Source organism: Peromyscus californicus, unplaced genomic scaffold (assembly GCF_007827085.1).
Source record: "Peromyscus californicus insignis strain IS unplaced genomic scaffold, ASM782708v3 Scaffold_8__1_contigs__length_139910024, whole genome shotgun sequence".
NCBI classification, from domain to species: Eukaryota; Metazoa; Chordata; class Mammalia; order Rodentia; family Cricetidae; genus Peromyscus; species Peromyscus californicus.
In genome coordinates this window covers 87,052,059-87,064,951 of record NW_026294606.1, presented here as the reverse complement: position 1 = coordinate 87,064,951, position 12,893 = coordinate 87,052,059, and the positions used below count along the sequence as shown (strand labels likewise).

Here is a 12,893-nt window from a genome sequence, read left to right as displayed (position 1 = left end):
CAGCAGACCACAGTCATCTACTACCCTTTGAGATGATCTGGGAGCAGGGCTCCTGTGCACCCCAGATCCTGAGATGTTAACATACTTCTAACCATACTTGGGCTGCACCTCCCATCCTGTTTGGTCAGTGTCCCTGTGGAGGTTTGCCACCCCACATTTTCACTTTGTTTGATCCAGATCCAAACTCCCAGAGATCCGCCTCTGAGCCCCGTGCTCTGGAGAGCTATAGCATCCTCTTGCTCTGCTGGTACTTTATCAGTGGAATCCATTTTCCTATTTTATGTGACTTAAGGGGTGTGTGTCACAAAACTCCATTTCTAGACAGCAGAACAGGTAACACCATACTGGTGCTGCTCCACCTGTCATGGAAACCTGAAAGTATGCTAGCAGGTAAAGGCCAGCAAGGGGTGTGAGCCAGGCATCCTTCCCTGCTCAGAACTAAGAGCCACTAAGGTTGGCAGGGCTTCTCCCTGCCTGCCTCCCTCTGGGGGAAGGGAAAGGGGACATGGGTGTTTAGAATGTGCCAGGAATCACACCATTCCCAGAAAATGTACACAGTAGACCTGGCTGCCCATGTGGAAAGTTATGGTCACCTGAGCCTGCAGGAAGGTGGTCACTCCTGGCTGGCTTCATAATCGCCTCATTTCACTGGTTAATTTAAGCAGCAAGGTTTGGGCTTCCCTGTGGCTTTTGGGCAGAGTGCTTCAGTTCAGGCCACCTTTGTTGTCTGGAAGAACTGGCAGGATTTTATTTCTTAGAGACTAGAAATTCAGGGCACCTGCCCCTAAAATGCCGCTCAAATAAATACAGCCTAGAACAGCACAGGAGAACCCCAGTGGCACTTTGATATCAGCTAGAAGGACCACTGGTCCAAAGATGGTGAGGCTTTAATGCCACTCTGTAAATGTGCCCCATGGAAGCTCCAGCGGAAGAGTGGGTGGTGGGGGTAAGACCCTGGTAGGTTGGAGGGTGGCCAAGGGTACACAGCTACCTTGGGATTAAAAGGCAGCTGCTGGGTTGTGTCCTTTGGAAACCAGGGTTGGTTTTCATTTCAGGAGACAGGCAGAAATAACCCACATTTAAGGGTCAAGCAGAGGCAGGGTGGCTCTGAAGTGGAGCATCCTGGATGCTGCTCCCACCCCCCAGAAGAATCCCAGGGCACTTTTTCCTCAGTAGCATTCACTGCAAATGAAGATCAAAAGCCTTGTCTCCCGCAGAAGACAGTGGGCAGCAGGGCAGGCTGGCCTGGGGACAGAAAGCAAGTAAACCTTTATTTCAAAACCAGTCTTTGATTCATGGTCAGAGCAGCAGTCTGTTTTGTCTTTGAGCACATGAAAGCAGTGTTGAGACATCTAACTGAGTGTCCAACATCTCACAGGAGAGTGGGTGGCTAGATTGGCCCTGCCTCCCCTGAGCTGCTCCCAAGACATCCACAGTGTCAGAGCTTCCCAACTGAGCATTTGACAGGCTATGTGGGTGGTTGAGCTAGGCAATGGGATGTGGAGGATAGGCACAGTATATGCCCTTAGGAGAGACACAGGAATGGGGAGCCAGTACTCTGTACATCCGAGCAATGTGGGAGTTGTCACTGAGGTTTGGTGTTCTGAAGTAAGGAAGACATGGGACAATTTCTCAGCCTTTGAGCTGTCACACAGACCAAGAGAAGCAGGCCCGGAGAGGAGACTAGAAACAGTGGTACCTGCCCAGGGCAGAGGAAGGGTGCAAATTTTAAGGTGGAAATTTTAGCGAAGTAAACCTGTCCTCACCACTTGGCTGGACAGCAGAGCCAATGCATGACTGACCACCAAATCTACTTTGGGCTTATGAGCTCACTGAGGTTGGATATACACCCCTACAGGTTCCTGGGCAACTCTCATGGGCTTGGATCCCCATACATTGAACCTATTTGGAATCTCACAAGAGACAAGAAGTCTTGTCCTAGAGAGTTTTTAGAAGACCGAAGCCACCATTATCCACTCCATCCCTCCTCTCATCCCAAGGCAGAGATTCCATACAGTGTCATCCCTGATTCAGGGTCCAGGAACCAGCTGGACCTAAGGCCACTGGGCTGTGCTTGTGCTGGGGTGCCCAGAGGCCTGTGCCTGGCACCCAGACTTTGACCTGTTGTCAGGTGATGGCTGGAGTCTTGGAGTTGACGGAGTACATCTCTTGTGACAGTACTGTCCTGATTCACCATCACAGGGGTCTGGCCCAGCCCTTCAGCAACTCTCGAACAGATGGAGTTGGGCTAATCTTCCTTGGGCCCCTCCACAGTGAGGAATGTGTCCACAACTGTGCCTTGCCGTTCTGGGTCACTGGGGGGCTGTTTCTCGCGGTTCTGCTCTGCCCTTGCTTTTGTCCAGGAGGGGGAGCGTAGGCAGCCAGCTCGAGAGAGTGGGTGCAGACCTGTTGAAAACAGAATCTAGAGTTCAGTAAAATTGGGGGCCAAAGGCTGAGGCTCCACACTGTGCCTCTGCCAATCTTGTTGATAAGGCTTCTGGGTATACATATGCTTCTGGGTGTCTGCCACAGTACTGAAGATTTTATATGATCACCAAGGACTTTCCTGATGTCCCTTGGAGTCACTGGAGTCAAGGCTAAGTTTTTTGTTTTTGTTCTTTAATTTGTTTTTTGAGACAAGGTCTCACTATATAATAGCTTTGGCTGGACTGGAACTTACAACATAGACCAGGCTGGCCTCAAACTCAAGAGATCCACCTGGCTCTGGCTGCCGAGTGCTGGGATTAAAGCCATGCACCAAGATGCCTGGCTCAAGTTAAGTCCTGAGACTGTCTTCCCTATCCCCTATGTGAACCTGACAGGGCACTCACTACCAAAGCTTTGACTTCCTAAGTGCTGTAGTACAGCTAGGGCCCTGCAAGCCTGATAGGCTCTGCCCTATCATGAGACTTCAGTCCCTTTCCAGGGTTCAGGCTGTATGGGGCTAGGGGTACAGGTGGAGTTGAGCTCCCCACTCTTCTTGTCCAGCCAGAGCTGTCGTGGGGCATTCCTGGCTCACCACACACACATGCAGGCTTGAAGGGAAGGTAGAGCTAAGGAATGCCACCAGATCAGGCAGAGCTCCATTTTGCAGGAAAGATGGGACAAGAATACCCATGAGGTGGAGCCAGGGTCTCCCTTCATGTAGCTGTCCTATCTCAGAGCCCACAGCTCCCCTGATACATATAGGCCACACCACCAACCTCCAGGAAGCTTGTGAGCAGCTCCTTCAGAGCCTCCCTGGGGCTGGTGGTACCTTAATAAGGGTAGTGATTTCCCAGCAGTTGGTGGGGCAGAAAAAGGTGGATCTCTGAGTTTAAGAGCAACAGGCTACATGGTGAGACCTTGTCTCAAAAAGAGAAAAAGGATGGTAACTGACTTTCATGAAGTCCTTGGTGTATAGGTCTTATCCCAGGTCATGTGTGCATGTTCTGACTTGGGGGTGGGAGTGGAGCTCAGCTCCTTTGATTTTCCTACCCCACAGCACAAAGTGGACAGCTGAAGGTCACCTTGGTATCTTTTTTAAAATGTTGGGAGACCAGGTGTGGTGGTGACTTTAATCCTAGTACTTGGGAGGTAGAGGCAGTTGAATCTCCAGAGTTTGAAGCCACCTTGGTCTACAAAGAGAGGTCAACCATGTCTTTTGTTTTTCTAGACAGGGTTTCACTGTGTAGTTCTGGCTCTCCTGGAATTTATTGGGTAGACCAGGTAACCTTGAACTCAAGAGATCTGCCTGCCTCTGCCTCCTGAGTGCTGGGATTAAAGGTGTGCGCTACCACCGTCCAGTGAGATCATGTCTTTAAAAAAAAATCAGCACTTTATTCCCAGTACCCAGGAGACAGAAGCAGGCAGATCTGAGTTTGAGGCCAGCCTGGTCTATATAATAAATTCCAGCACAGCCAGGACTACACAAAGAAACCCTGTCTAGAAAAACCAAAAATATTTTTTTCCCCATTGGAGACTGATTGAAGGCTTTGTCCCCAATTAGGATTTGTGGCAAACTGTATGTTCTGGCCATAGGGATTGGAACATTTGCTGCTGGCATGGGGTTCGGGAGAGCATGGGAAGACGGTGAGGCTGCGGTCTTCACCACACAGCCGGCTCCAGGTGATAGCACCCTTCCAGAGGCTTAGGCAGTCAGGTGATCTGAGGAGGGGCCAGGTTGGTGAATGTCCCCCTCTCTCTGTGCGTGGCTTAACTTAAAATCCACATCCAGTAAGTTATATTTTCAAGGAACAATGGCTTTAGCTTCCTGTTGTTCATGGGGAGAAGTCAAGGAGAAGGAGACAGGAGGGAAATTCCTTCCTATGTGGGAAATAGCAGTGCAAGATGTAAATAAGGGACACAATGTGCGGACAAGTGCTACATCCACAGTTGGGTGGAAAAAGTGTTTTCTAAGTCGGAATCTGAGGGGAACAGGGCCCAGACCACCTCCTCTATGTTTCCTTTCCCCCAGACCACTGCAGCCTCACCTGCTGGGGATTCAGTGGCAAGGTTCTCGTCGTCAGAGTCTGCAAAGACCTCGGCCAGCTCCTGGTCAGACATGTCAGTCAGCTCAGTGAGGTCCAGGAGATCGAAGTGGACCTCCAGAGAGGAGACACTGCTCAGAGGCTCTGGGGGTGCAGGAGACACCGTTACCCTCAGTCCCGCGTGATGAAGGCTTCTTCCCACAGGGAGACCTGACACTTGGTTATGTGTGTGTGTTTTCATACATGTGTGCATGCATGCAGGCCAAAGCTGATGGGTGTATAACTCAATTGTTTGCTGCTTTACTTTTTGAGATAGGGACTCTCATCTAACCAATGTGGCTATACTGGCTGGCCAGGAAGTCCCAAGGATTCTGTTCCTGCCTCCCCGGTTCAGGGATTATAAGCATGTACCATCATGCTTCGCTTTTTTTTTTTTTTTGACAGGAGTGTTGGGGATCTGAACTCAGGTTCTTATGTTTGCACAGCGATCAGTTTACCCATTGAGCCATTCCCTGAACTGGCACTTTCTGTAAAGCCAGTACTAGACAAGACCCAGGCACACTTAGATCCCCAGTCGGTCTGCACACTCCAGACTGGAGAGCTTTCTCAGCTCCTCCATTTTGCAGATGGGCAACTGCATGCCTAGCTGCCCATCACTGGGTGGTGCTGCTGCCTTTTGCCCTCAGCCTGCTCTGTCCCCAATGACTGGGGTTCTTCTCTGCTGCTGGGATGGTCAGTGATACTTACGCCTCCTCTCCGTGACCTGCAGGAACCCTGGTGCTGGTATTGGGATGCCAACTCCCTCTTCCTCTGTCACAGGTGTATGGCAAGTGTCCCCTGTCTCATGAGTTGGGACATTCAGGGCAGCCTGTGGCACCTTGACTTCTTTAACAATCTCTGCAACCAAGACACTGTGTCACCTCCACACGCATGGGAACCCCCACATCCCTCCAGGACCAGGATCTGCGGCGAGTGGGGAAGAATATGAGGAGCTGGCATGTCAGGTCCTCGGACATTCTGCTGTGGCCAGGGGTTCCCAGACTCACTTGTGGCCCTGTCCTCTCTGGGTGACTAGGCAAAGGATATCTGCCAGTGGACAGACGGACAGTGGATTGACAGACAGACTACTCAGCACTGCAACTTGAGGGGGCTCTTAGTATGGGAATTCCACATCAGGTTTGCCAGTGTAAGGCTCTACTGTCCCTATACTGCGGTTTGTCTAGGTTTTGGCTGGCCTAGGGTTTAACGAAGGAACCTGTGAGTTCTTGTCTTTCTGCTGGGGACTGACTTCCTTCTGAAAATCCTATGTAGTGTTTGGATTCAAATGGAAACTGAAGTGAAGTAAGAGTTGGCATCCTTCTATTCCATCATCCTTCACTACCAGCCTCGCTGCAGTTTGGTGAATGCGCTTTTCAAAAAGTAGATTGTTTGTTTTTCTTATTTAACAATTTTCTGTTGGAGAACAAGAGTCCCTCGGGGATCTGCTGGGGTGGAGACTGCTCCTCATCTCACACTAGGACTGGGGTCTCCTTTCTAGTGCTTGGTGTCACGACTTAGTGGAGTTCTGGACTCTCCTGTACCTCCATACGCAGTCATGGCAGCTTCTCCTATGGGACAGTTCAGAGCCCTTAGCAGGTCCCTTTATTTCCTTTCCCATCCCATTCCCCTCAGCAGCCTCCTTGCCATTCCTCAACCCCTGCCAGATATCTCAACAGCTACTCAGGTTGTGTCCCCTTGTGCCTGTCCCCCGGGTCACCATCTTCCCAGAGGAGAGCATACCTGCCTTCCTTACCTCCCTGCCCTGTCCTCCAGGGCTCTTCCCAGACCCTCCAACTACCCTCTCTGGTTTCTAGGTCCTTCATGGTGTGTCTGACCCCCACCTGAAGGCACTCGGTGAGTACCTGGGTGAATGAAAGCCCTTGTGTGATTTGTGGATCTGTGCTGGGATGGATTATTTTTGACAGCCCTGGGTGATGAACACCGAGCACACTGAGAAGAGCAGCTGCTGCTGCTGTGAAAAAGAGTTGAACTGAGGAGGCCACAGCCCAGGCTCCCACTGTTGACAGCTGCATGTCAGGCTAGCCTGCCTTTCCTGGTGGAATGTGCTGGCAGCAGACGTGGGTCTGGAGCATCCATGAACACTTCAGTCTTTCCCCATCGGAGGCAAGCTAGGTGGGTGTGGATCTCAGGTGGGGCCAGGAGTGCAGGAGCAGGGGATGGGGAGAAGGCCACAGTGGGGTTGTGTGCAGGACCAGTGGACCTCCTCTGAACTATAGCTTCTATTGGAGTGTGCTGGGAAAGGTACTGAAGGGTTCTGAACTCCAAGTCTATCTGTATTGTTATGAGAGGTCACACAGTCTACGTGGAAGGGAAGAAATGCTGCTTTTCCCACTTGCCTCTGTTTTCTGAGGTATTGTGCTTAGGGACCCCATCTAGGACCTTAGCTATATAGCAAGTATGACCCCTATCTTGCACCCCTCACTAGAGATCCTGGGATCACATGAGTCTTCAGCCCCTAGGACAAGTGGCCTTATTAATCTTTTCGAATTTTGTCCATAAAGTTTTAGAGTCAATGAGATGCAGGACCTCTTTTGTGTGGGGTCCTGGGGATCAAACCAAGACCATCATGCACACTAGGTAAGAGTTATCTGTAAAGTCTTTAAAGTAGCATCATGTATCTAGTTTTGTTTTTTTCCATCTTGCTTTGGCCTTGGTCCTGTCTCTATTCTGTAACAGAATTGTCACCATCAAGAATATTCTTATGGTACACGCCCATAGTCCCAGCACTTGGGAGGTAGAGGCAGGGCTCGGTGAGACTGTCTACAAACAAGTCAGTTGACCAACCTTGAGGCTGGTGTGGTGGCCACACTGACAATTCCAGCAGTTGGGAAGTGGCAGCAGGTGGTTCATGAGTTTGAGGCCAGAAGTCAAAATATACCAGGTCAGAGGAAGCCTGTGACCCCCATCTGTGTGTATGTATCAATGGATGACCCTCATGTCTGTCTGGATTGATGACCCCAAGGCCCCACAGTTAACAAATGACTGTGCTAAGAATCATCCAGGTTAGTCTGCACCTTCTTTCCAAGGTATTGTAGGGAAAAGGAACAGATTTTCCACCAGCAAAATCTGTTGTCCTTCCCAGGTAGGAAGCAGAGCCACTGTATTAGGCAGGCCAGGGCAGGGTCAAATACTGGCCGACTGTCTGAGCAATAGCTGAATGGGCTCAGATCTTCTCGAGTCACCCTGGACAGGGTAGAGAAAAGAGGGTGTCTGATGCCCTGGAAGGACTCCACAGTGATCCTTGGCTCTGGTCCCATACCACCTGTATGGCGGGGTGGGGTGGGGTGGGGTGCTGCTGCTGCTGCTACCCTAACCTGTAGGTGGAGACTGGAGCTGGGTGCCGAGTTTCTTGCCTACCAGGTTTCCTAAGGGCTAACTGGTCACATAATGCTTTGCTGTTGCCCTATTTCTAGCACATTTGTTACTTGGAAACTAGGCTCAAATCTTGCTGGGCTCCAAAGGCCTGGCCACGCTTTATGCCATTGGTCAAGTGAACAAATGAATTAATGACATGAATAAATAAATGTAAACAAAATGACCACCAGGAAGGCGAGGTTGTCGCAGTGGTAGGGGCCGCCTGAGCCACATTCCCCAGCATCTCTCCCTGAATGCATACCATCACATCTGAGACCCCACATCTACTCTCGTGTTCTCAGTGCAGGGCCACAGCCTCTGTTTCCCTGACTCTGGGGATCCCTTGGAGATGAGGAAGAGACAGAGACTTGGTCCCTCAAGGCACCAGGTGGGCTTCTCAAGGAGGGCATCTTTTACACTTTCATGCACATCCTTCAACTCCATGGTCTGCACACTTTTAAGAAATTTATTAGTAGCTGGGCAGTGGTGGCGCACCCCTTTAATCCCAGCACTCAAGAGGCAGAGACAGGTGGATCTCTGTGAGTTCAAGGCCAGCCTGATCTACAAAGTGAGTTCCAGGACAGCCAGGGCTGTGACACAGAGAAACCCTGTCTTGAAAAACCAACAACAACCACCCCAAAATTTATTAGCTGGGTCTGGTGGGGCCCACCTTTAATCCCGGCACTCAAGAGATAGAGGTAGGCAGATCTTTGTGAGCTCCAGGTCACTCAGGGCTATGTAATGAGACCTTGTCCCCCCCCAAAAAAATTTAGCTACAAACATTGCATATTAGGCTTGGCCTGGTGGTACACACCTTTAATCCCAGCACCCAGGAGGTAGACAGATCTCTACGAGTTTGAGGCAAGCCTGGTCTGCGTAGGAAGTGCCGGATAGCCAGCACTACAGAGTCGGACCCCCAGCTTAACGATACTTTATAAAAATTTCACTTTTGGGAGGTAGTTTCTTCAATGGCTATTGATGAAAATGAGTCTAGATTTGATGCAAAATACTGAAGGTATACTGACAAGATCTGTATGAGCTAGCCTGGCTGTGGTCCTGGGAGGTAGGATACAGACCTCCATCATACTGGGCTTTGCTTTGGTGTGTGTTTCACACTCTCCAAAACAAAGTGTAACTCAGATATGACAGTCATAGTTACCCACATGAGGCCTTATGAAGTCCCACCGAGTAGAGCTCCCTAGCTCAGGATGCAGACAAGTAAACCCTGTTAAAGGTCTCAAGAGCACCAGCCCTTTGAGTTTGTGCCTCCTACAAGCAGGCACAGTACCTGCACAGAATGAAGTAGCTGGTATTCACTGAATCAGGTGTCTGAGGCCCCCAGCCCCTCATTTACACATCAGAAACAACTCGTTCCATCCCCGTTTAAGCTTTTGGGCAAGTTCTTCCTTTCTCCAGAGAAGGAAAGAAAAGCCTCTGCCCTGTACAAGGGGCTGTCGTCCGTACTGACAGCCAGGCTAACGGAGGTTCAGGGGGCACAGGCAGGTTGCGAACATCGCATAGCTCAAAAATAGCCCTGAGCTCGCTTTCTCGGCAAGCAAGTCCTTGCATCTACCTTCTGGCACCCACAGAGCTGGTGCTGGAAGACCCAGAGTCCTGGGGCTGTCAATAGCGCCAGTTCTGAATCCCCCGCCCCCCAAAACAAGGACAAAGCACAACCCATCCCACTGGTTGGAGGGTGTCTAGTGCTTAGGAGGATAAGGGTTCTCAAACAGGACATTGCTCCCCGCCTGCAGACACAGGAGACAGCTTGGGGGACGACTCCCAGTGGGCAGCCCTTTGGGCTTCAGAAGAAGCCATCATGTGGCTGGGCTGTCAGCAGAATGGCAAGCTGGCCAAATCCTCAGGCACCTGGTGGCTCTTTGAGATGGGACCTTCAGGAAATCCTAGAGGTGTTGGGCATGGTTAGGCAAGCGAAGGATTGTTCAGCTTACATCCAAGTTCCCACAGCGATTGATCCCTGAAAAGCTTTCTGGAAAGCTGAGAAGGGTTGGGGGGTGGGGGTGATTTTTAAGAGTTTCCCCCCTATTATCAGCCACCTGCGGATGGGCAGACTCCAAGGAGGGCAGACTCGCGGTAGGATATTCGTCCTCAAGGGTCCCCAGCTGCTGAGAGAGGGAGCATACCATTCACACCTTCCCTTCCAAATATGTGGCAGCTGGGCAGCACGGACACCGCTGCCCTGCAGCACCAGGAGCTTGGGTGCATGCGCCATGACCTCACCAAAACCCCAGCTCAGCCCGGAGCCCCAGACCCCCTTCCGCCTCTTACCATTCCTCCTGGTTTCGCCGCTGGGGCGAACAAAGCCTACGCGTGAACAAGCGGGTAGCATCGCCCCCACGGATCGCCTCTCCAGACCCCGAACTCGGGTCCCGGCATGCCCCTCCCCCACTCCCAGCCTCGACTGGTAGGGGGCTCGGGGCGAAACCCCTCGCCACCGCCTAGGAAGGCAGTTAGCAAGGCTTCCGGAGCTCGAAGAGCCGGGGAAGAGATGCAGTCTGTGTTTCCCGAGCCGGGTCCCCGCACGTTTCCAAGGCGCCGGCCCGGCCCCCTCCTCTGCCCCCAGCTCTGAGTCGGACCGGCCGGCTCAGGAGGCATTTGCAGATCTCCAGGCCCCGGGAGCAGCGGGCCAATGGGTAGAGGGAGGGGCTGCGGTTTGTTGCTGGGGTTCGGGGGACCCGGATCGGACTCACCTCCCCGACCAGCGCCCTCCGGAGACTCCATGCGGCCAATGGGGTCCGCGAGGGGTGTGGGCAGCGGCGGCGGGAGCCGGCCCGGGTGCTCCAACCGCTCTGGCGACTACTGGGTCCTGGCTTCGGGAGCAGCGCATCGGGGCAGCAGCTAAGGGGCCGCGGCGGCTGGGAGGAGCCCGCGGGGCGGGGCGCGCAGCTGCTTCGGGCGCCGGTCCCCTCCCCATCCCTAGCAGCCAGCAGCACAGGTGCGGCTCCGCCCTGTTCCTCGGGCGCCCCCTGCCGACCTGGCCGACAACAACCCACACCCCCACACCCTTACCCCTCCAGCACGGAGTAGCCCTTAGAGGACCCAGGGCTACAGCAGTCCAGGGCTCCTGCGCACTGACAAGCTGCACGGGCTTCTGTCCATCCATCCATATACCCCCTAGGCATTTGTGGGGCGCCAAGTACGTGAGGGGCCCAAGGGGCTAAGAAAGGAGGTGGCACAAGAAGGGTCAAAGCAGTCCCGGAACTCCCAGCTTATAAGCCTGGAGTTGTGAATCTAATTAATGTTATATGAATCCATACCGAGAATGCGAGGCCCGGGAGGGGGTGTGACCTGGAAAAAAGGAGGCCTTGGACATATTGAGAGCCCACAACTGGAGTCCCATCTCTAAACGCTAGTCCCGCATCAAGCCTGCTTGCTTTGCACGGTGTGCTGGATAGTTTTGTGTCAACTTGACATAAGCTGAAGTCATCTCAGAGACTGGAACCTTAATTAAGAAAATGTCTCCACAATGTCCAGCTGTAGGGCATTTTCTTAGTTATTGATGTGGGAGGGCCCATCCCTCTGTGGGTAATGCTATCCCTTGGTTGGTGGTCCTGGGTTCTGTAAGAAAGCAGACTGTGCAAGCCATGGGGAGCAAGCCAAGTTCCTCAATGGCGTCTACATCAGCTGCCGCCTCCAGGTTCCTACCCCGACTGACGTCCTTTGATGGTGAACTGTGATGTGGAAATGTAAGCTGAATAAACCCTTTTCTTCTCCAAGCTGTTTTGGTCATGGTGTTTCATCGAAGCAATAGTAATCCCTAAGACACACAGTATCTCTCTACTCCTGCCAGAGATCTGAAGATACTGAGCACAGAGACGGGAAAGTAACTTTCCTCACGTTGCACAGTCAGGGCTAGAAGTCAGAAGGCCCAGCCTAAAATCCTTGTGCTCTTTTACAAAAACCCCAAAACAACAAAACAAAGCAAACAACCATCCGGGAGAATGAGTTACTCGTAGCTGAGAAGGCTGAGAGGAGAATGAACCGACGGGCAAGGCAGGCAGACTTGGGCACACTGGATGGCTAAGAGGACAGTAGCCGAACAGTTTCATTCATTCAGGAGGGTCTGAGTCAAAGTTCCGGCTTCCTGAACAGATCTAGCGGACACTAGGTAGCCTGTGGCCTTTGAGCCTGAAGGGCAATTCCAGACAGCTAATAGTTCTCCTTTTCTTTAGTTTACAAAACAAGGAAACACACCCACCTGCTGGTGAAAGCCCTCTGAAGCCCCACCAGTACTAGCTGAGCCAATGGTCACTTTTTTTCATTACTTCCCTTCCTGGGGCAAAGCTAGGGTATAGGGTTAGCACAAGTGACCACTGACCACACTGGTGACCACAACCACAGTGTTTGGGCATAGGCCACTCCTAGTCAGCTGGGGCAGCATGCTGTGTTTTTCAAAATGACTGTGGCAGCTAAAATGTCGTGGAGCAGATCATGGTCCTACACACCTGTAATCCCAACACTTCACAGGCAGAGGCAGGAGGAACAGGGATTCAAGATCCTCCTCTGTTACATGGCAGCTTTGCCGTCAGTCTTGGCTGCATGGGACCCTGCCTCAACAAACCAACCAAACCCACTGCAAGTGTTTCTTCCAGAACCAGTCTACTTCAGAGTTGTCAGAGCCTGTGACTGCACTGACCAGCGGAGTGTGGGAGATGTGTACCATGTGACTTCCAAGGCTAGGTCATTAAAAAAAAAAAAGTTCAGCTTTCTTGGAAGACTCTTGTAAAAACCAGGTCACCATGTGGTGAGAAAACCAGGCTACCCAGACTCCACCTGTGTACATTCTGGCTGACAATCTCTTTGAAATCATCGCTAACAGCTGGTCTGACTATGCTCAGGTGGTTCCAGATGCTACTTTTGAGTTTTCCAGAAAGAGGGTGATGAGGGGATTGGGTAGGCTACCCCACTAGTCATAGCCAAGTTTCAGATTCACACGCAAAACAAATTAGGTCACTGCATTGTCACTGTGCTTTAGGGTTCTCTGTTACA

General features: G+C 51.9%; 1 protein-coding gene across 1 annotated transcript; it reads right to left on the bottom strand.

Annotated features, from left to right (window-relative positions):
• Positions 1-1,246: 1,246 nt before the first annotated feature.
• Positions 1,247-10,875, bottom strand: Dbndd1 (dysbindin domain containing 1). Its single transcript, XM_052727602.1, is given in 5 exon segments — positions 1,247-2,406; positions 4,473-4,613; positions 5,217-5,366; positions 10,595-10,676; positions 10,678-10,875. Coding segments are annotated over 5 exon segments (672 nt in total). The 5' UTR covers positions 10,819-10,875; the 3' UTR covers positions 1,247-2,248.
• Between the last annotated feature and the right edge of the window lie 2,018 nt (positions 10,876-12,893).